Raw genomic sequence first — 22900 nt, 5'->3', positions numbered from 1 at the left:
CACTCCTTCTCCCCCCGCCCTTCAATAAAGCTGTACAAAGCAGACAGGGTCTCTGGATTTTTTTTTTTTTGTAAAACATTCTTTTATTAAAAGAACAAGTGCTGTTTACGATTTGCCCTTCGTACAAATAACATCCGTTATACAAAGATACAAGATCTGGGTTATGCACAATTCCAGGCTTGGAGGTGGCAGGGGAAGCCATTGCCTTTTGGGCTGAGGATTTAAAGGAGGTTTTAGAAGTAATGAAAAAGGAGCCCCTGGGTTTGCAATCCCTGGCTTTCCCTTCCTGCTCCTCTAGGAAGGGGCTGCTACATCTAAACAGGCTGGGGTGGTAAGGGAGGAGGATGGGATGAAAGCCTGGGTTTGGGCCTCCAGTCTCACCACCCAAGACCCAAGTTGGACTGGAGGAAAGGAGGAAGTGAACAACTGGGGATGAGGGGCCCATCCAGTCCACGACTTTTCAGTAGATCAAGATAAAAGTGGTTGGGAGCTAGACACACTTTTAATCTGAATGGCTGTGGCTGGAGGGAGCCAGGGCTACTGTTCCCCACTTTCCTCCACATTCCCAATGGAAGTTACTTCAATCTCTTCAGGCACCATTTCCCAGGAAAAGAGTTTGGGATGAAGGAGAATTGGGAGCAAGCTCCTTCCTTACCCTTAACTCGGCCCTCCCTGCTCACACACACCCCGAAAAATATGCTGGAAGCTGGGGGAGAGGAGCGCTGGACCTTTGAAAACTTGACTATATTTCCAGTTTGGGGAAGATGTTACGCTTTCTCAGAGCTGTCTTTGCTCTGGCTCCCCTCTCATCTAGGCCCTTCCTGCATCCTACCAGAGTTGAAGGCGAGCATGTCCTTAGAACTCAGTCAGGAATGGGCAGGGAAGGACGCCTTGGGGTGCCCATCAGCCTCAAGGTAAGGCCACCTGGAGGCAGCAGTAGACCCAGGAGCCTGAAGAAAAAACCCATAAATGGGAAAAAATAATGATACAGTTTAAAAAAAAAAAAAAAGGCAACCTTTAAAGTGTCATTGTCTGTGGAGAGGATCCGTCAGCTCTGAGCTAAGACAGTGCTACATAGACACTCTCCCATCCTGGGCACAGCCCTGCACTCACACCACACATCATACACTCAGGAACAGACAGCCATTGGGAAATGGCGAGGAGGGGTGGGAGAGCTAAGGACCAGGAGGCCAGGGTCCTGAGGGCTGGTCCTGACTCTGCCACTGAGCCCCTTCCTCTCCAGGGCTTGGAGCTGTCACCTGTGAAGTGAGGATCTGGCTCAAACAACCCCTAGACAAGTCCCTTCCAGCTCTGACATTCACACACAGTTATGACCCCAAGGCCAGACACTCAAATCTGCACACGTCCCACTCATGTCTTTGTGCTGAGCGAGATAATGTGGCAGCTCTGGGCACTCATGCATTTTCAAATTCTGCTTCTGGTCTCCCTGCAAACCACATCCTCCCTTCCTTCAGACAGATTGAAGATGTACAAATCTACAAGTCTCCCACTGCCATCCAATTCATTCTCAAAAAAGGGGCTAAGGCTGGGAGAGGAGGGTGAGGTCATTATAGCCATCCCCCCGATATTAGTATCCTGCTCCCTCCTAAAGATGGCCAAACCCTCCAAAGTAGGAAATCCTTGCTTCCTTCATGCTCTCCACAATGGGGGGAGGGACAATCCATATACAGCCTGGGTCCCTTCCTCAAATCCAACCTGTCACTGCCTGCTGGCCTGGGGAATGAACGTGAAGGGCTTGGGAAAGCTGGAGAACTTAGACTGAATGATGGGACCCCGAGACTCTGCAGTTAGGGGAGGGCAGAAGCGTGCTTGGGGGAGAGGGGCTCCAGTGCACTAAATCTTGTGGACTTCTCACTCTCAACCACGGCAGCCTTGGGGTGGACTCCCTTCCCTTCTTTCCTTACTATCTAGAACAGAAGACTTCAGCTCTAAGTGGGCAGGCCTTGGGCCTTGGGCCTTGGGCCTTAGGCATGGGTATGAATGAGTAACTCTTCCAAGAATCTCTGGAGGTTGTTTTTTTTCTCCCACTGGTTTGGGTACAGAGAGTTAAAAGAGTTTAGTAAGATTAAGATGCATAAGATGTTGAATGCTATCATTTCTTTCTAACTGGTATTTAGCATTTAAAAAAAGGTATTTCTGAGGTCCTCACAACTGCCCCCCCACCCCCAAGCCCCTGCCAAGTGCCTAAGAAATTGCCTCTGAAGGATTCCCACCCCACCCCCTCCATTATCCACTCCCTAACATATTACAAAGTCTTATCAACATGAATATTAATATTATTTTCAGTATCAGAAAAAAACCAGTTGAGCAGCACAGGCAAAAATATATCTGCACTACGTTTCTGTCGTTGCCAAAAATATACACATCTTCTTTTCTTTATTTAAAAAAAAAAAAAACCAACAACAACAAAAACCCAAACAGAAACACACACAAAGAAAATCCACACATGCAAAGAGACTGACAAGAGCACCAGGGAAGGCAGAAGTGCCTCCCCCGCTCTAACCCCAGTGCAACCGAAACACATACACAGGCTCCAACCTGTCCTCTCCTGCCTGTCCCACCAGCCCACCCCTTTGGTGGTCCTGGGCAGGTGCGGGCTCTTTAAGGTGAGAAATGCCCACTACACTCCAGGGGAAATAGCTGGTGGGTGAGGGAAGAGTTGTTAGGTCAGCTGAAGGTCTCCCCTGGCTGGTGGGGTGGGGATGGGGTACAGGAAGGCAGGCTGGCTGATTCTGGGAGAGGCTTTTGCTACAGGAAGGGGCACTTTACACTCCCGGGCCCCTCCCCCAATACTAGGGGCTCCCCTGTGCCAGGGAAGCAGGACCAAACTCTAAGTGGGGGAGGAGGGCCCTGAGGGAGCACTGAGACCATGTGGGGTCTGGGGGAGGGAAGGTGGGATATTACCCTGATTCAAAGCCCCCAGCCCCAGTTACTCTCCAATATTGGAGTACTGTTCTGGTTTTTGTTAACCATTCATGCCCCAGAATGGGACCAAAGTTGGTGAGGTGGGGAGGGTGCAAACAAGAGCTGAGAACTCCCCGCTCTGGTGCTGCCTCATCTGCCCATTGCTCCTATGCCTGCCCTCAACTGGCACAGGTCCGGGGGAGACACACGCGCACACACACAAGCACGCTCTGTGAGTCACAGCTCCATCTCCCCACCCTCAGCACTCCTAAATCCAATAGTGCAAACAAGGGACAGGGGCACTAAGGACAGCAGGGGCTTCTCCCCACATGCTCTCCCCTGACTCATCATCAGTGGGGCCCCAAGAGGTGGGGAGGTTTGGGCTGAGTTTGATGATATCCTGCTACTTCCTCAGCCCCCTACATCTCTAGGCTTTTACAAGCTCAGCTTGTGACCCTTGTTGGGGGGATAGGGGTGGCAAGAAACAGTCCAAGGGATCCCTCCTTTTGCCATCTGCAGAAAAAACGGCAGGAAAAGTCGGGCCACCCCTTCTTCCATAAAGAACTTCCACGCTGCGGCAGGGACTGCCCAGGGCCTATATCCCTCCACTTCTCCCCACTCAAGTGCTGATCCATTTTATGTGGAGGGATTAACCAATCCCCCACTTATGCCACGGTCCACCTTGCTCTCAGGGGGACCCCAAAACATTTGTTGAGGGTGGGGGCTTCTAGGCAGGCTTCGAGCCTGCCCTCCCTCCGTGCCCCTCACAAAGGGGCCAGTGCAGAGGAGGAGGGGACCAGGTGGGCAAGGGGCTCCCCTCTCACTCTCAGTCCTCAGCACCAGGAGCGGCCACTGCTTCTTGGGCTCCCCCCGCCACCCAGCACATGCTTTGGGCCAGGGCTCTCCAGTGTCTGGGCACAGGCGCCTGCTCCAGGCTAGGATCCCTCAGGTCAGGATTGCCCCCTCCACTCGGGGGCTCAGGAAGGGTGTGGGTGGATTTAGCCTTTTTCCTGGTTAGCTGAGGCTCCTTTGTCAGCGGTCTGGAAAGAGAGGAAGGCAAGCTGGGGTTTGGGGAGGTGTCTGGCCCTGACACCCCAGTTGGGAACAGCTTCCTGGGCCAAGAAAGCTGCAGTAGGGTGCAGAAATGGAGCCCAGCTGAAACTCTGGCCTGGGCTCTGGCAGGTGCACACCAGGGTCAATGTGTGGGAGTGGGGAGGTTGCTCTGTACAGAGCACCTAGCTGAGTGGGCATGCGCCAGACAAGGCCAGTGCCCAGGCCCAGGCTGTGTGCCCTCAGAGGACAGAGAGCCTTTCTCTCATTGGTCCACAAGAGGGTCTTTTTCAAACTGATCTGCTTAGATAGGCAACAGCCTTTTCTAATTGGTGTTCCCAGAGAAATGCCATTTTCTAATTGGTGATTTTACTACTTGCCTATGCTCAGAGTGTATCTTTCTTGGATCTGCATGAGGGCAGCCAAGTGCTAGGAGAGGCATGTGCTTCAGAGGGTCTAGACAGGGCACTTCGCTGACCTAGGGGTTGCTTCTGATCCTTCTTCTGATGATGCACCTGAAGCCATCTCTGCTCGAGACCTGTCTTCCCAGGGAGACAGGAAGGTCCTAGACCCTATACTCACCCCTCCTTTGGGGCCACTGCTACTGCCATCCGCCGACAGGCTGAGGAAGGGGTTGGTCTGGGCAGTGAGGACTGGAGGCCCGCCCGCTGCTGCTACTGCTGCGGCCGCAGCTGCTGCGGCCATGAGGCTCGTGTTGTTGCCTAGTGAGGGGGCCACCAGGGCTCCGGCAGGCAGCAGGGGTGGTGCAGATGCTGTGGGCAGCAGGCCAGGGGTGCCTGCAGACAGCAGTGGGGTTGAGTTTCCTGCCAGCAGGCTGGCCATGGGCAGCTGGGAGCCCCCGGCCATCTGCAGTCGCTGCAGCTCCCGCTTCTGCTGGATCTGCTGGATCATCTGGTAGATAACAGTCTGGTGTTCCTGTAAGGGGGCCGGACAGCGCATTGGCTGGGGTCCCCAGGGTTTCTCCCCACTGCCAGCCTGGCCTGGTTGGCCGAGGCCCCATCCCATGAGGCAGAAAACCTGGAGATAGGCAGGGTTCTGTCTCTGACCTCCCCCTCTTGGCCTCAGTCTCCACATCAGGAAAAGAAAGTGGTTACACTTGGGGTACTACAGGCCAAGTGCAGGATGGTCAACATCCCTGTCCCCCTCCCAATAAACAGGAATCTGTTCCTCAGTCAACGCGACAACCACAAATGCCCCAGGGGTGGTATCTGCCCCAAGCTGAGAACACTAAACTAGGTCAACGCTTTTCAACTGCCGCCACTTTTTATTTTGTCTTTTTCACTGAAGATTCATTTATTGTTTTGGCAGACAAAGCATTCCCAGTGTTCCCAAAACCCAAACAATATATTAAGGTTTACATTACGAAATCTTGCTCCTACCCCTGTTCCCATTCGGCCCCTACAGGTAACCAGTTGAGTTGGTTTCTTGTGTATCTTTCTAATGTTCCTTTATATAAAAATGCTTTGTTTGTTTTTTTTTTTTCTTTTAGCTCTTATTTTTAAAAGGCAAAACTCCTTTTTTCCAAAGGAAATCTTGGCATAATCCCACATATGAGACAGATGCAAAGAAAGCTGCTCTGGTTGTGGGGGAGGGGTGTCACCTGCTCAGCTACCTCCCCACACGGACCATGATGTTCCTCCCTGAAGATTCTGGAGGCTGGGGTTAGAAATGCTCAGAACTGAGGACTTGCCACCCTCCAGATCTCCTCACTAGGCTGTGATCTGGGACCACTACAGCATCCCTTCCCCAGTGCCCGGGGGGACCCTGATAGCAATCCTTAGTCTACCCCACCCTCAACCCACAGGGGCCCAGCCTGGAGCCTTCTTCCCTCCCTTCTGCCCCCTCTACCCCCAGGCTGGCCCAGATGCTCTAAGATGGGTCCTTCCAGATAGAGCTGGGGGCAGGTGAGCAGGGTGGGCCTCTGAGGTAGCCAGGAAGGGAGGGGCATTACCGGGGTCAGCTGCGGGGAGGCCAGGAGCTGCTGGAGCTGCTGGAGCTGCTGCTCTTGCTGCTGAAGGAGGTGTCTCTGCTGCTCGGTTAGGCTGAGGCAGGGGTACAAAACACCAACTATGGGGAAGGGGAAGGGAAACGCTCCTGTCCCCCCCATCCCACCCACCAGGCTCCCAGACTCCTCAGACCCAGATGGAGAGAAGCAGGGATGTGCAGTTTTAGAAAACTAAAGAGAAAGAGACTGAACTCAGACTGTGCAGTGGGAGGGACACAAGTTAGATGGAAAAACTTCCTCTGAAGGTAAGCCTAGATCGAGATAGAAGAAACAATCTGAACATCTGGTCCTTGGAAAGCTACAGCCCAGGGGGCACTCACATCAAACAGTCTAGGGAGTGGCCATGCCTGTGCCTGGAGGCCAAGAGATGACTAGGGTTCTATATCCTACAAGACTGGAGAACATTTTTCCTTTCTTGGGATTGTGGATGTTGTGGGGGAATCCCTTCCAGAGCCAGCCTCCCCCCTTCCGTTTCCCAGGACTAGCTCTCCCCTCACCTGTTGAGACAACCTGGCAGCTGCAGCGTGGGGGCCCCGCCAGCCTGGCTCAAGCCTGCCGGGTTGGGGGCGGCAGCCCCATTCAACCCCCCCAGCAGCCCATTGAGGGGCAGGGCCCCGCTGCCCGCCAGCCCTCCCAGCAGCCCCTCAGCCATGGGCATGGCCCCCAGCCCTGCTGCCCCAGCTGCCCGGCCCAACCCGTTCTGCGGCTGAGGTGGGAGCGAGGCAGGGGCCCCAGGCAGGGCCAGGGGCAGAGTAGCAGGGCTCTGCTGGAGCAGGGGCAGCGGTGGGGGCGTGCTGTGGAAGGACAGCGACGAGCTGCTGCGGCTTGGGCAGCCTGAGTGTGGGTCCTGGGAAGGGAGGGGGAAGGGAGGGGTCAGAGGGGCAGGGGGCCAGCATGACCTTTCTGACCCCCGGCCCAGCACCCAACAGCATTCTCACAGAGTGCAGCCACCCATGCCTTACCCCCCAGGCAAGGCCACCCTGGGGAAAGAAGCAAGGCCCAGGGATGAAGACTAAGAATCCAGTCTTCACAATCATGTTTACTGAGCACTTCCTAGGGGCCCAGCAGCCCTCATCATCCTTGTTTAATTAATAATGAACTACAGTGACAACAGTAGTAACCATCGAGTGAACCGGATGGAAGGTTCAGGGCTTGGCCTATACTATCTTGTTATTCCCATGTTGTGGGTGAAGCCATTGATTCTTACACAGGTTAAGTAACTGCAGGCAAGAGCATGGCAGCTGGAGTGAAAGGCTCAGGTTCAAATGCCACCTCCACAGTGCAATGGTATGTGTGGCCTTGGGTTCAACCCCTTTGTCTCTATCCCCTCACTCATAACACAGGAGTAACAGTGCATATTTCACAGGGTGATCGTGAAGGCTAAATAAACCAACACATTAAAAGCTCAGCATAGGGCCCAACACAAGGTAAGTGTGCAATAAATGTTAGTTATTATTAGCATTACTATTGCCCAATCACACAGTTAATAAGTAGCAGAGAGAAAACAAGAACCCAGTCTGATTCCAACAATAACCACAACACAATAGCAACTGCTACGGCAACCACCACCAATCACAGATGGATTATTTTGTGTGAAGCACTATACTAAACCCTTCACAAAGACTTCTCAGAGGCCTTCTCTAACCACCTTATCTACAGAAGGATCCCCCCAGTTCTCCCTCACAGTCCCCAATTTATTTCCATCTTAGCACTTCTCCCACTTTAATTATTTACTGTCTCTTTGGATTTGGTCTCTCTTCAGTAGCAAGACTGTCCGTTTTGTTCACTTCATGTTTAGCTCGTGCCTGGCACAAAGTAAGCACTTAATAATTATTATCTGTTTAACGAAGGAGCCAATCGATCAATCAGTTGGTCAGCCAATCACTTTCCGGTCCAGCCTTCAATAGCGGCAGATGCCCTGGAGCCTCCTCCCTCCCCCCACTCCCCTCCCCAGCGCCCACCTCGGAGGACGTGGACAGCGAGTTGTCCAGGCCGAGGCTGTTCTTCCCTGGAGGGCTCTTGCTGGTGCTCAAGGAGTCGCTGCTGCCGGCTGAGGGAGGGGGGTCAGGGAGGGAGATCAGGGGCTGGGGTCCGGGCCAGTTAGATAAGCTGGCAGGACCCCCCCTGCCCCAGGCTCCGCGAAGTCCCCTCACCTTGAGGAGGCAGGCCGTAGGGGCCGGGGACAGGGCCATTGGCAGCAGGCAAGGCGGCAGGCAGGGCGGGGAAGGGCACGGAGAGCTGCACGTTGAGAATCTGCAGCCGCTCCTTCTTGGCCGTCAAGCTCAGAATCTGCTCCTGCAGCCGCTGGTTTTCCTTCTGCAGCGCATGCAGCGCCTTCAGCATCTCCACGACTGCGGAAAGGGGCGAGAGCCTGAGCGCCCGGGCCTGGAGGGGCGGGGCGCTGCGCGGGAAGGGGGCGGGGCCAGAAGCCCACAGGCGGGACATGGGGCAGGGCCTGGCAGAGAGGTGGGCCTAGCGAGGGACACAGGTGAACTTGGCGAGGCGGGACCTGGGGAGCCAGGGGTATAAGGACCTAGAGGCGGGCCTGAGGCATGGGGTCGAGGCCACGAGGTTGGGAAGGAAGAGTGGGCGGAAGCTGGGGCTTAATCAGGGCCAGAAGGCCGCGAGGGCCCCTGGCAGAGTAGAGCCTTGCAAGAGTTAAAGGTGTGGCCTGGGTTGGGTTAGAGATCAGGCTGGGGGTGGGGCCTATGGACGGAACCTTAAAGACGTTTGGGGACCTCAGGGAGAAAGGTGACAGGGTCTGGGGGGCCCTAAGGGAGCTCTCCCAGGCCGGCGCCACCCCTCCTCACTGTTGACGCCGGCTTCGCCGTCGCTCTGCTTCTCCAGCAGCTGCTCCATGTTAGTCGTTCCGGGGGCTGCGGGGTCTAACTGGCCGCTCCCGCAGGGCGCAGACGCTGTCTGGTCGAAGAGTGCGGGAAGGCTGCTGATGGGGGACCTGGGGTCAGAACGGAAAACCAGGCTCAGGCTTATCTCGCATCCCCACTTCAGTTTCCCCCCCTCCCAGGGGTTCCATCTTTCCCCTTGGTCCCCACCTTCCCCTGGTGCCCACCTCTCTACCCCTTTTTCCCCCGGGTGTCCCTCCAGCCCCCCTTCCCCTCCCTCCCCCAACCACCTCCCCCTCCCTCACATGGAAGACAGACTCTCCTGGGGGGAAGTCCCCCGACACCGGAAGCTGCAGTCCTCCAGGTCTGGCTCTTGGAAGGAGAAGGATGAGCAGGGATCAGCGGGGCAGGGGTACCATCCATCTCGCGGCCCCGCCCGGGAGGTGGGTGCGTGACCTGGGACCTCACCGCAGACCCCTTGCCCGGGATCTACCAACCCCAGACCAGAAGTTCAAGGTGGAAGGCTCTGGGAGCCCAGGCTTGGAAACCCGGTCCCTTTGGAAGCGAGGCCTCTGGATCCTGTCTCTTCCTCTTTCTCTAGGCGAAAAGCTCCCACTGGCTCACTACTTTCAGATCCACCTCCCAATTTCTTTCCAGGGAGCTTCAGAGCTATAGAAATCTGGGGTCAGGACAGACCTGGGGTCTGACACTCGCTGTGTACCTTGGGAACATAACTTCTGTGAAGTGATTGTTATGAGAATTAAACTGAGGTAATAAATGTGAAACATTTAGCTGGCATAAAGCAAGCCCATAATTGTAGCTATTATTGTGATTAGCTTTGTGACTTTTTATATTCAGAAACTCACAAGTCAGAAGGCAAAACGCTTTGCTGGGCTGCAGAACCCGATTTGGGTTTTGGAAAATACTGTTACCCTTTCCTTCGGGTCTTAAACCTGGATTTGGATTCGTCCTCTTGGAGGCCAGGAGGCAAACCCCGCCCCCTAGCCCGACAGGTGGTGCCTTGCACCAATCACTCTCTGCGGCTGGGCTGACTCTCCAGGGAGAGGGAGGGGCGCTTGAGGCCCGCCCCTTTAACTCCTAAATACCCGGTGAGCCTGTTGCCCAACTGGTGGGACCTCTGTAAATGCTGATCCCAAAGACATACTAAGAGGCCTCTAAAAGGTGAGTGGGGAGCTGCACTGCAATGGTTAAGAGCACTGCACTTGGAGTCATGAAACCAGAATTTGAGTCCTGGCTCTGCCTTCCCTACCTCAGTTCCTAGAGCAAGTCATTTATCTGTTTCTTCTGAGATGGAGCAGTGATTCTAACCTGCCCTGCCCCCTCACCAGGTTCTAAGATGAAGATGTACCCTGGTTTGTGTATGATGTTATTTTTTTGCACAGTGGACAGAGGGAGGGGGCAGCCAGAAAGCCCTTCCATCCTTTCTGGGGTCACATGCAGGGGTGCCCTTCAGGCCTTTGGGAAGAAAGGGTATTGGGGTGGGAAACTCGCATACCTGTGTGGCTGCTCTCGGCTTGGGTGAGGAGGGGGTTAACGGGACCCACGGGGGTTCCAAAGATGTGGGTAGAAGGAAGGCTAAAGGTAGAGCCAGCCAGTGAAAACACCTGAGGAAAGGAGGTAGAGTCCAGCATGTGGTTATTCTTGGATCTAGGGCACAATCGTGCGTACTGGGTTGTGGGGATGAAGTGAGGAGGTGTGCTGGAGAGCAGGGGAGCAGGCAGAGGGATATGTTCTGCTGGGATTATGCCCAATCTCTCAAATCAGAATTCCCATGGAGGGCAGCCTGCCCCCTACTTGCCTAGTGAAGGAGGAGCCCAGGAGTGTGGCCTCACCTGAGTGGTGGAGATGGAAGCAGAAGAGGAGGGGAGGGTGCTGGTGAATGGGGAGCGACTGAGACGGGGCAGGGCAGAGGTCCCTGGGGGCCCCAGCAGGCTGGAGGAGAGGGGGGTGCTGCAGACAGCCCGCAGCATCCCGCCACCATGTGAGATAGGGTCCTTATTACTGGTGTAGATGCCTGTGGGCACAAGGAGGGAAGCTTACAGTCACTGCCCCCAGGTCCCTACTCAGTCAAGTGGCTGTGCAGCATCTCCCCAGGGAGAATACTCCCCAGGTCTGGCCACACACACCACTCTAACCACCTTGCTGCAAGGATGTCACTTACCAGGGTGACATTGGCTTGACACAGCTGCTTCTCAGGCTGCCCTGCCCTGCCCTGGGGAATTCCTAGCTTTTCAAATTCCCCTCCCAAAACTTGCTAAATCCTATTGGCAATCTACCCCAATCTCTCCCACTACAGCCATGCAGAAGATTGGTATAGGGAGTGTCTTGGAGGTGACTGTCACCTCCATCCATTACCCCGTTCTCTGGAGCAGTTTCTATCACATTTCCTTCTAACTGCCTGTTTATGCCTCTGTCCCCTCACTAGACTGGCTGGGCCAGGATCTCCCTATTCCTGAGGGGTCACTAACCTGCCCCCAGCAGGGGGGACTCCAGGCTCAGGCTGGGCAGACTCCCAGAAGGCCCAAAGTTACGGGAGGCCAGACCACCGAGGCCAGAACTGACCAGGGAGCCTCCGGAGAAGGGCGAGGCAGCTGTGGCGGTGAAGCCAGCCAGCTGCGCACTAGGCAGGGAGGGAGCAGTTGGGCCCCCACTGCCCTCCTTGTTCCGGCTGCCCTTGGGACGGCCTGGTCCATGTCGGCTCCTCTTGCTGGCTTTGTGCTTCTTCTCCTTCAGGCCTGTCTCAGGGATCTCTTCATTAGGCGCAGGGGCAGCACTCAGTGTGGGCATCCGCTTGTGGGTGCCTGCTGAGGGCCCGGACCCCGAGACATGGGGAGACTTATAGTCCCCAGGGGAAGGAGCCCGGGCCCGGCCTGAGCTGGAGGTGGTGGTGGAGAAGCGCATGATGGGCCCAAAGCCAGAGAAGACCACTTTCTGCTCAAAGAGGTCGGCCTTGGGGGGGTCAGGGGCTGAGGGAGAGGGTGGGGCTGAAGGAGTGGGGGCCGCGGGCTTGGAGTACTTGTCCTCCTCTGGCTGCTCCAGCTTGGGGAATGCAGAGAAGTCAGGGGAACTCTGCAGGGACGAGGCTGTGCAGAGGCAAAGCAAGTTATAGCTAGACCCCAGACCCCTCACTCCGTTCCACTCCCCACAGACAGGGATGGGAGAGAGCTCTGGTCGGGGGTGGGGCAGCCTACTTTCCTGACCCAGCTCTGCCACTGTCTCTGTGTCCTGGGCCAAGCCCCTCCCTCCAGGTTTTCTACCTGTAATAACGTGGGAGGAGAGTAACTCCCACTCTACTGACCTCCCTGGATGACTACAGGGTGTAAGAGAGAACATTAGTGTTGGTGCTTTCAAGATGGCACCTTGCAGCAAGGTGTAGGGGATAATGAATATGGTTATGGGGGTGGAGGGCTGGGCCCTGAGAGGGAGGGAAGGGCTGAGGGGAGGGTTTGGAGAGGAGTCATTGGTGGGGATCCCCCATCTTTTATCCTGAACCAACTGAAAAAGCAAATGAGATGCAAACTAGGTATGCAAAAGTGTGGGTGAGAAAAGCTCAGGCCAACATGCTGTCCCCCCTCCCAGCTTCCTCCAGGACCCCACACTCACCTGCAGGCTGGAAGGGCCCCCCAGAGGACGAGGAAGAGGAGGAGGAAGAGGAGGAGGAGGCGGAGGTAAAACTGCTCACACCTTTTCCACTGCTCAGTTTCTTCCCCTTGTGACTCAGGCTATGGCTGGAAGACTTTTTCCCCTTCGAGTCCCTGCTGCTCTCTGAGGTCTCCTGACTGCTGGCCTCGTGGTGGGAGGAGGAAGAAGCTGAGGAGGAGACCTGAGGATGGGAGGAGAGAGGAAGGCTCTACAAGGCTGCCCAGAGCCTGGGCTCACCCCTGCTTGGGAGTGGAGCAGGTGAGCATGGGACCCGGGTTCAACTGGGACAACCCAGAGTTAGCTTCATGAAGGACTTCCAGGCAGGGGGCTGAGGTGGTAGCTGTGGAACTTCCGGGTGTGAGGCAGAGGGGAAAGCTCTGAACTCAAGAAGGTGTCTGCCTTTCACCCTAAGTAAGGACAATGGGGTGCAGGGGAGAGACGAAAACAGTCCCAGAGTCAGTACTGATTTATTCATCTATCTGATCATTCACTCGTTTGTTCAAGAAATATCTACCCGTACCATACCCGCTGCTGTTGAGTTGATTCTCACAGCAATGGTATAGGACAGAGTAGAACTGCTCCACAGGGCTTCCAAGGAGTGGCTGGCAGATTTGAACTGCCAACCTTTTGGTTAGCAGCCGAGCTCTTGACCACTGCACCACCAGGGCTCTGCCAAGAAATATCTAAGGGGCCTAAGGGGGCTAGAGTTGTGCTGGAAAGTGGCATGGGCAGGGAAGAGGAGCCATAGGGAGAATGGGTTTCCCTGGCCCCGTCCTTGGGTCCTCCAGCTCCCATCACTCCCTCCCTGCTCACCGTGAGCTGCAGCCACCTGGCTCATTCCCCATTCCCTGACCACTCAGGGCTCATCCTAGACAACCTGAACTTGCAGGAGCTGAGCACTCTGCCAGGAGAGCCTGGCCTTACTCTTCCTAGGAAACTTCTTATCCTTCAAAATCCAGCTAGGAAGTCCCCTGTTCTGTGAAGCCTCCCTGGATATCTCGGTGGAACAAGTCACTCTGTCCTCTTATTTCCAGGGCACCATGTACCCACATCCACCATGTCAACAGTTGTCACACTGTACTGAAATGAACTGTCCCCAAGTCCGAGGCCTGAGACCCCTGGGAGGGCAGCAGGGTGGTGGTAGAAGGAGCATGGGCCCTGCCTCGAGTGGAAAAAAGCTTGAGCCTGGATGGCTCTGACATTTACTGGCAGGTCTCAACCTCGCTAAGTTTCTTCAGTTTCCTTATGGGGCTGATTATGCTTAGTTAGAGTTATGAGTAACATAATGCCAGACACATAGTGTGGGGTCAATAAACGGGATGATTCTGACTGATAACTGCTGTTATTAATATACTGCAAGAGACAGTGTTGTGTGGTAGATAAGAGTATAGGCCCTCGAGTAAGACTGTCTGGGTTCAAATCTCGACTCCACCACTTACTAGCTGTGAGTTTTTAGGCAAATTACTTAACCTCTCTGTGCCTCAGTTTCTTCATCCATTAAATGGGGTTAATTAAGATACCTACTTTACTGGATTATTCTGAGGATTCAACGAGCTAATCCCCATGCACCACTTCCATCACCATTCTAACCTAGAGAGAGTGGCATGTAGTGAGTGAGTTAGCACTTGTTATTACACTCAGGGACGGCATTTTTTGTCCTGACCTCCCAGGACCTGGCCCAGTCCCTGGTGGAGACCAGCATAGTAAACATGTCCGGAATGAACAAATGCTAGAAGGAGGATGGAGGGGGAATGAGAGCCACCCTGTGCGGCCCTCCCTGGGTGGAGCCCTGGCCTCTGTCTTCCTCTTTGTTCTTTCAAACAGCTGTAGATGGGAAGGAAGCCAGATGTGGTCCTGAGAGCTAGAAAGGAGAGGGACTGCGGGGAGGGGTAGCAGAAATGCTGGGGCATGGAGGGTGCTGGTAGAGTGCTCTGGCATGTCCAAAGGGACACCCAACTACTGGGGGAACTCCCAGGGCTCTGGCCCTCTCTCTCCACCTGCCTGCAGAAGTAATGCAGGGCTGCAGGCCCCTGGGAAAGGTCAGAGGGCATGGATGGCAAGCTCTGCCAGGTGAGCCCTGGGAAGCAGGGAAGAGAGAGAGAGGGTTACTGGGGCAGTTGCCACAGCAACATCACCCTAGAAACCTGATACCTGAGCCTCCTGCTAAGATGCCCGGGGCTCTGCCAACTGTGGGGGAGTGGGGAGTGTGGAAGTGAATGGGGCAATAATGGGCAACAGGAGGAAGCATTTTCTGCAGCTCCAAGTTCTTCTATGGGGAGAGCAGGTAGGAGGGAAGGCTGCTCTGGCTTGGATTAGAGACTCTCTGGCCCCAGGTAGGGCCTTCTGGTTGCTAATCCAGATGTTGCTCATGGCTGGAGACAGGCCTGACATACCATGGCCCTGTGGGAGGGGTGGGATGGGTGGACGCTGGGGGATGTTGGGTAGATGGCATGTCCCCCATGCCACCATGGCCAGGGCTCTGTCCCTGCAAGCTGCATGGAGTGGGATTTTGGGTAGATGACAGGCTTTGGGTGTCTCCAGGACAGCAGGGAAGGGGTGAGAGAGAAGGGGCCCTCTCTGCCTATCTCTGGGGGAATGGGCCCAGGAACTTGGAGAACCGGCCTGACTACTGTACCCACACTCTGCAGAGAAGAACCTAGGGCTGAGGCAGAGACAGATGTGAACATCTGGCAACCAACAGGCAGAGTGGTATCCCCCAGCCCACCTCCACCCTCATGGTTGGTCAGTCATTGGCAGGGCGAGGATCACAGGCCTTTCTAGGCTGGAAGAGGGCACTGGAAGCGGGACATGGAGGTGATGATGATGGTGGAGGAGTCACTTTAACCTGAAGCTTCAGGTAGGGTGCCCAGGTCCCTGGACTACCCCGACCCCTCACACCTTGCCTCCTTCCCCCCGGCACGGCCAGACCAGGACCCCATCCCTCCTGAATGTGGACAGCAGTACCTTGTCAGCAGTGGGGACCACAGGCGGGGTGAGGATGCTGGGGGGTGACTCAGGCCGCTTCTTGTGCTTCTGTTTAAGGCGTTCTTTGTCCTTCCGGCTCTAGGGAGGCAAAGGTGACCAGATATTGGAGCTGAGGTGCTGTTTGGATGAGGATAAATGATAGGTAGACGTGGGGAGCTGACGCCCTCTCAGGGATGGGTCTTCAGGGAGTCATCTCCCTCTTTGGAGGAACTCAGGACTTCGGCTGGACAGAGTGGCAAAGACAGGTTCCTGTGAGAGCCAACGGCCCCTCCCCTTCCTCCGTACTGACTGCTAAAAATAGCCTGTCCCATTATCATGCCAGTGACACAGAGCACCACACACACACACCCTGCAAGAGAGTCTACCCAGGGACACGAGCTGTGCAAAGGATGGGAACCAGGCACACTGTGATGCACGCCATGTGGGGACACAAGTAGGTACACTTACAAATTTGGCTGACACACGGCTCAACTGTGGAGAGGTGTGCAAACGTGCTGGGCTTTGGGGACACTGTCCTGCCATGGGGAGGGCACAGGGGAACCACACAGACACACAAAGAGCCACAGGGCGGCCAAGCCCTCCCTTCACCCTCCAGGACTCTCATGTTTCACTTCCTCAGCCCCCTCCTGTCCCTCAGGGGCCTCGGAGGAAGGGAGGGGGCAGGCCCCAAGCCCTTGGGGGCACCTTGTGGTCACTTCTTGAAAGAGGTGGGTGTTTGTAAGTGTGGGCAGGAGAAGGAGAAGACTTTTACCTTCTTCTGGCCCCTCTCATGGTGGGTAGGGTGCTTCTCCTGCTGGGTGGACGGCGAGGCTGACCGGCTTCTCCGGCCACTGATGAAGCCACTGCCACTGCCCCCTGTGCCTCCTCCTCCTCCCCCGCCGCCAGTGTGCCGCGATGTCTTCTGGGGAAGAGAAGGAGAAGAATTGCCAAACCCTGCTCTCACTAGTCTAAGGAAAGTTTGCTGAAGGTCAAATGATCCTGGGGCCAGACCCTACCACCCTGCCCGTCACTAAGACAACTTCTTGTCTTTAAGGATACTCTGCTCAGCAGGAGGGGACTGTCAGCCTGAAAACCCCAGAGCTTCCTAAACTGGCTTATCCAGTGTACAGATTTGGCAACTGAGGCCCCCTGGCAAGGTACAGTCGGAGGTAGTACAGAGCCCAGGCCACCTGCTCTCCACCTGCCACTCTTTCTATGGGGTCCTCCTGGCCCATCTCAGGCAGACTGAGCCAGAGCCCATCTCTGCCTCCCTCCCTGGGTTAAGGGATGTACAGGGCCCCTGTGGGGAGTCCCTGTTCCCTGCAGCCCATATCCCCTCTTCCCCTCCACACACCTCTTTCTAGCCATCACCCCCTTCTATCATTCCTGGCCGGTCCCCTCCACCAAACACAGTGGTTCCACCATCCGAAAGGGTATGCTGCCCTTAGGAAGGGGGAAGTAAACATCAGCAACGACAAAACCCCAAGCAACCCTCATGCTGCCTCTCCCTCCAGCGAGGGCCTGGCCTCCTCCTTCCCTTCACGCTAACACACTCCCTCCTGTCCTGGCGGATGGCTTCCACCTGTCCCAGGCCTGCAGCTGCTCCCTTTCTGGTCACCAACTGCCTCCCAACTGCTAAATCCAAGGGCTCCTTCCAGGCCTTATCTGACCCAATCCTTACCCAGCATTGGGCACCACTCCTACTCTGCCAAGCCCCAGACCTCCTCTCTCCTGGCTCTCCTCACACCTTGGCTAACCCCACACACGTGGACACCCCAGGGACTCCAGCCCCAGCCTTACAAGCCCGAGACTGCCACTACCACCCTCCAGGGGGCTGACATCCACCAAATCTGAATGTCTCCACTTGGTGCCTCCTACAAACCAAAGCAAGCTCCCTATCTTGTCCTGAGTTATCAAACTGTGACACCAAGTTGACAGTCTAATTTATGCTCCAAACTAGGATACTTCTGAAAACAAAAGGGGGAGCTATTAATAACTACACCAGGGCAACAGGCATAAACCGCGATCATCCGGGGCAAACCAGAACATGTGCTCACCCTACCAAAGCTAGCTGCCTTCCCTGTTCATGGCACCCTTAGGTATTCAAGCCCCATCCACGCAGCGTCTAGAGCCTGGAGCCTAGGTGTCACCCTCAACTCTTCTTCTCCACCACCCCAACGCTGAGGCGAGTCTACCTAGAAACAGTCCTTGAGTCTACCTCTGCCTGCCATTACCCCCTTTCTCACAGCTGTCTCTCAGTGCCAGCCTCGGCTCTACGATCCAGACTCTTAGCGGCTGCCAGGGTAATCTTCCTAAAACACAAATCTGATCATGTTACTCCCCTGCTTACAAATCTCCCTGGCTGCCTGTGGCCTGGGGGTGAGGTCCAAGCTGCTTCCTGGTCAGGCTGCAGCCTACCTTGCCAGAACACCTCACGCTTCTAGAACATGCCAGTCTCTCCACAAACATGGGCTAGCACCCCTTCTGGGCCCTCTCCACAGGCCCCACAGGCCTGGGGCAGAAGCCAGCCCAGATCTGGCCTGGCCTGAGCTTTCTCGTCTCATCTCCTGCCTCATCCCCATGGAACACCCTGTCCTCCAGCTGCTCCTGCTCTTTCTCATCTCCAGACCTGTGTCCATGCCAATCCCTCTGCCTGGAACGAGCTTCTCTCTGTCCTTGTTTGGCAGGCTCCTAAGGAGCTTTCAAGTCAGACTGCCTGTTCTGAACCCCATACACCAGCTGTGAGATAAGTTACATAACCTTGGTAAGTCTCAGTTTACTTGTCTGTAAAACAGGGAAAATGCAGTATATCCAGTTGTTAGGACTGCTGGGAGGATTACACAAAACAACACAAGCGAAGTACTTAGTACAGAGGCTGGGATATGGTAAAGCCCAACAAATGTTGGCTCTCATTATATTTCCACTTCAAGACTTAGGTTAAATGCCACTTCCTTGGGGCCTCCCAGACTCGGACAGGCAGGGTCTACACTCTGTCTTCTGGGATGAACTGCTTGCTTCAGCTGATTCCCACCCCTCAGGCTGTGCTTTAACTTGTTCCTCATCCAGTGGAGAGCTCCTCAAGGGCAAGGACTGGTCCTGTCCATCTCTGTCCTCCTAGCACCAGGCGCTGGGCCTGGCCCAGAGCCCACGCCCTCTACACAATAGCTGACTGGCAGGCTCATGCCCAGCAGGCACGACTCACCATCTTGCTGAAGTGGTATTTGCAGTAGCCACAGTACTTGACGTTGTCAACCTCCAGTACTTCCTCCTCACACAGCAGGCCTGCCATTTGGGCACTAACCAGGAGAGGGAGAGGCCAGCCTGAGATGAGCTCAGCTACAGACCAGACCAGACCAGCCACCTACCTCCCACCCTCCTGAACCCCCGCTGGAGTGGGCCAAGACCGGCCAAGGAAGCAGTGCCGCCATCATGAAAGAGACAGCAGCGGGGATGAGGGCACTGAGTCATCCATGGGCAACCTCCAAGGTGGATGGCACAGGTGGCCCTGGTTCCTGAGCACCCTGGGGGGAGGGCGGGTAGACAGGGGTCTCACCAGGTGACGTGGAAAGCTTGTCGACACCCGTGGCGGTTACAGGTCATGCAGGCTCCCGAGGCCGCCTTGCTCTCCCGACCCTGCTCCTCGCAGATGTAACATGTCTGCAGGACACAGAGCAATCGTCCCCTCCTCCCAGGGCACCCTGTCCTTCTGCTTGAGGGATCCTTTGGCCTTTCGCTCAACTCCTACCTCTCCTGGTGATCCTAAATCAGTGCTATCTAACAGAACTTTCTTGCAGTGATTGACATACTCTGTAATCTGCACTATCCAATATAGTAGCAACCAGTCATGTGGGCAATTAAGCACTTGACATGTGGCTAGTGTGACTAAGGAACTGAATTTTTCATTTCACTTAATTTTAGCTAATTTAAATAATCACGTGGGTGGTGGCTACTATCCTGGATAGTGCAGTCCTGAACAGTGAGCTCTGTCAGGCCAGGGACTGTCTGCCTTGCTCACTGGTGACCTTATTCCTAACTCAGGGCCTCTGCACATGCTGTTCCTTCTCCCTGGACCCTGGAACCTCCACCTTCCCTCCTCAAGACTGGCTCCTTTGAATCCTTCAGGTCTCAATGTAAACGTTTCCTTCCTTGACTACTTTATCTAAAGTAAGCCCCCCACCAGATATTCTTTATTTCAGTGCCTTGTTTGTTTTTTTTACAGCACTTACCACACTTTGCATTTACTTTATTTGCCTGTTTATTGATATTTACAACCTCCCCCCACAAGAATGTATACTGGAGGCAGAATGAGCTGAGGGAGAGATGGGGTTGGCAATAGGAGTGCTGGAAATGGGAAGGCCTGTGTGACAGAGCTAAGTCCCACCCTAGTCAAGTACATCTGTCTGATCCTCACTGAATATTGTGTGCCTGGCACCTGGCACCAGGCCTGGCAGGTAGTAGGCACTTAATAAAAAGTGTTCAGTGAATGAATGAATGAAATACTTGCTGAGGTCTACTCTCAGACCAGGGAGCCTACTGTCTTGCTTGATTTCTAGAGCATAACTGTGTGTGTGTGTATGCATGCGTGCGTGTGTGCGTGCATGCGTGTGTGTGTGTTTCCCAATGGAAGGATGGATCGGTGGTAAGTGCTCACCAACTCCTGTGGTCCCTGAAAGTGTTGGCTGAGGCGAATCAAACTACTCTGGATGAAGAGTGCTGGAGACCCAAGGAAGAGGGGGCTGATAAGGGAGCACAGCAGGGGCCACTCACCTTGTTGAACCGATCATGAGGCACATATTGCAGGACAATGGGCTCCATGGTGAGCACGTTGGCAAATTGCACCTCGGGGATGTAGAGGGCACACACCACGTGGGCCCAGCCTGGGGCAGTGTGGGGCCAGCCTCAGCTGTGGATGGCGAGCCTGAGACCTCCACCCCTCACAGCCCCACGCTGCGGACAGGTCCCTCCTCCACAGCCATGCCATCAGATTCCAATGCCATCCAGGGAAAGGCAAGCCAGCATCCACTCCCACCCCAGTCCACCCCTGCCTTCTGAGACCCCTGTTCTGGGGGCCTTGCTGATGATGAGCCCCGGGGCTCAGAAGCCCCCTCACCTCCATTGTCTGTCCTCTTCAATGCCCCGTCTTTGTGCGGGCACAGCTCACACCTCTGCCAACGCAAGGAGGCACAGGAGTTTGGGGAAGGGGCTTTTTAAAAGGGGGTGGGGGCTGCTGAGCTGGGCCCTCCCCAAACACCTTCAAAGGGCCCCAGGATGCAAATGATAAGATGTCTGTGGAAGATGGGTGAGGGTATAGGAGAGACAGAATTAACCATGAGTTAATACTTGTGAAAACTGGGTGAGGGGAACATAGACTCATTATACGATTCCCTCTATTTATATATACGTTAGAAACTTTCCATAATAAAAAGTTCAAACAAACAAAAACAAAAGGTCCCATGCCTGAGGTGGGCAGAGTGAGGAATGAGCTGAGGGAGAGATGGGGTTGGTGATAGGTGTGCTGGAAACAGGAAGTTCTGTGTGAGAACTAAGTCCCACCCTACCTAGCCTTAGCCACAGAGTCTCCTTGCTCAGCCAGCAGAAGATGAACAGGTGTGTGGGAGGGGAAGGGAACAGTGAAGGGGAGTTTTGAACTTACCACCCTTGCCGCTCTCTCCTGAGATTCACATTTCCGGCAGAACCAGGGTCCTGTCGGCACCTGGACGATGCCATAGCAAGCTGGGGGTGAGGGAAGAGAGTCATTGAGCCAGTCTGTCAGCCAATAGCTTTTTCCCAGAGTAACTGGGGGGTGGATAGCGGTGGGGGTGGGGGGTCTCTAAAGGACTAGATCCACTTCCTGCAGGGGGGGATGCTCCCTAGTCTGGGGGGTCACTCACTAGACAGCAGGACCACAACGCCGACAGTAAACAGCCAGCCTTCAACCAACCAACCAATTCAGCTAGCATTCCAAGCAGGGGGAAGTCTGAGTCCTTGGCCTTAAACTTCTAGAAAATCCTCACTCCACGCCCTTTCTGGACGGGTTTTCCAGCTCCAGCCTTGTCCCAGTCCTCACCATCGGGAACAGAGGAAACCGGAGGGATAAAAGTCACTGATACCCAAACATGTTTTGTTGTTGGGGGGAGGGGGGCATTTCTTAAAGGGCCAGTAAGGGGAAGAGGCTGGAAAGTCGGGGGTCGGGACCTCATCTTCTGCCCCTAACTATCATTGGTTCAGGTCAAAAGTCAAGGCTGAGGGCGTGTGCAGTGCAGGTAACCAGAGGAGAGTGGCGGCAAGGGCAGACAACCACCGGATTAAGGGTTGTCTCAGGAAAAGGGGGCCCAGCTGGCTGCGCCAGGCAGGCAGGAGATGCCAGCCTGCGCCCTGGGCAAGATTCCTCAAGGAGTTAACTCCCGAACCATGTGCTGCTGGGGGAAACTCCAAGCCTCTTCTCCATTCCCGGCCCCCTGCACAACCTCTCTCCTATCTTCAGCTCTTCCCCGGAGGATTTTATAAGTCCCTTCTCCTCTGGGACCCTTCTCCTCCCTTCCCAATTCCGCTCCTCCCAGTATCCGGAAGCGGGAGGGGGGTGGCCCCCCTTGACCTCTCTTTCCCAGAGCCAGGACCAAAATAACCGGGCGGGAGGGGACACCTCGCAGGTAAACATGCCCCCAGAAGCCCCAACACAGGCGCTGTGGGGCACCGGGAGTGCACTCATTTCTCCCTAGACTCTCCCCAAACTCCCTTAACTTGAGGTGGGGGGCGCAGGACTGGAACAATAGGCAAGAAAACAATGCCTGACCCGGTCCTCCAGGACGGGGTGGGGGGAGCCCCCACTCCTCCCTCCCCTTCAGGTGGAGTGGGGGAGGGGCGACCAAGCCCCGGGAGGTCTCCGGAGGGCGCGGCTGGGGGTGCCCCGCGCGCGCCGCCCCGGGGTCCCGCCGCTCCCCGTGGGCCACCCCCGTACCTTGGTGGACAGCCACGCTGCACGCGTGCCCATCACAGTAGACCAGCGGGTTCTCGGCCCAGCCCCTCTCGTCCGAACATACGCAGCAGCCTCCTACCATCTCCTTCATACTCCCATGAGCTCCCTCCGGGGCTGGGGCGGGGGGCCGGCCGGTAAGGGTCGGGGGTCAGGGGGGGAGGGAGGGAGCGGGGGGCCGCGCGCCTCCTCGCCCCCTCCTCCTCCTCCTCCGCCGCCGCCGCTTCTTTTCTTTGCCTCCTCCTTCCTCCTCCTCGGCGTCCTCCTCCTCCTCCTCGCTCGCTCTGTCTGGCCGCCCCCCCCGCCGTGCTCTTGCCCTCATGCCCCGACGGGCCCCCCCTCCCCAACAATGAGACCCGCGCGCCGGGCTCGCCCCCTCCGCGCCGCTTGCCCAGCTACCAGGGCCGCCCGGCCGCCGCGCAGCTCGAGCCCGGCTGGGGAGGCGCCGAGTGGCAC

General features: G+C 55.7%; 1 protein-coding gene across 1 annotated transcript; it reads right to left on the bottom strand.

Annotated features, from left to right (window-relative positions):
- Positions 1 to 2045: 2045 nt before the first annotated feature.
- MLLT6 (MLLT6, PHD finger containing) lies at positions 2046 to 22545 on the bottom strand. The gene is made up of 20 exons (XM_004378007.3): positions 22430 to 22545; positions 21125 to 21204; positions 20582 to 20636; positions 20239 to 20348; positions 19025 to 19128; positions 18674 to 18767; positions 16244 to 16393; positions 15472 to 15570; positions 12469 to 12688; positions 11334 to 11948; positions 10698 to 10879; positions 10361 to 10469; positions 9150 to 9216; positions 8812 to 8957; positions 8155 to 8352; positions 7963 to 8051; positions 6499 to 6848; positions 5948 to 6038; positions 4558 to 4911; positions 2046 to 3965 (listed from the first exon to the last, which is right to left on the bottom strand). The coding sequence occupies exons 1-20, from the start codon at positions 22536 to 22538 to the stop codon at positions 3924 to 3926; spliced, it is 3264 nt and encodes a 1087-aa protein (XP_004378064.1). The 5' UTR covers positions 22539 to 22545; the 3' UTR covers positions 2046 to 3923.
- Positions 22546 to 22900: the final 355 nt, after the last annotated feature.

The sequence above is a fragment of the Trichechus manatus genome, unplaced genomic scaffold (assembly GCF_000243295.1).
Source record: "Trichechus manatus latirostris isolate Lorelei unplaced genomic scaffold, TriManLat1.0 scaffold00054, whole genome shotgun sequence".
NCBI lineage: Eukaryota > Metazoa > Chordata > Mammalia > Sirenia > Trichechidae > Trichechus > Trichechus manatus.
The sequence above is the reverse complement of the archived record's forward strand: the minus strand, read 5'-3'. Positions and strand labels throughout refer to the sequence as shown.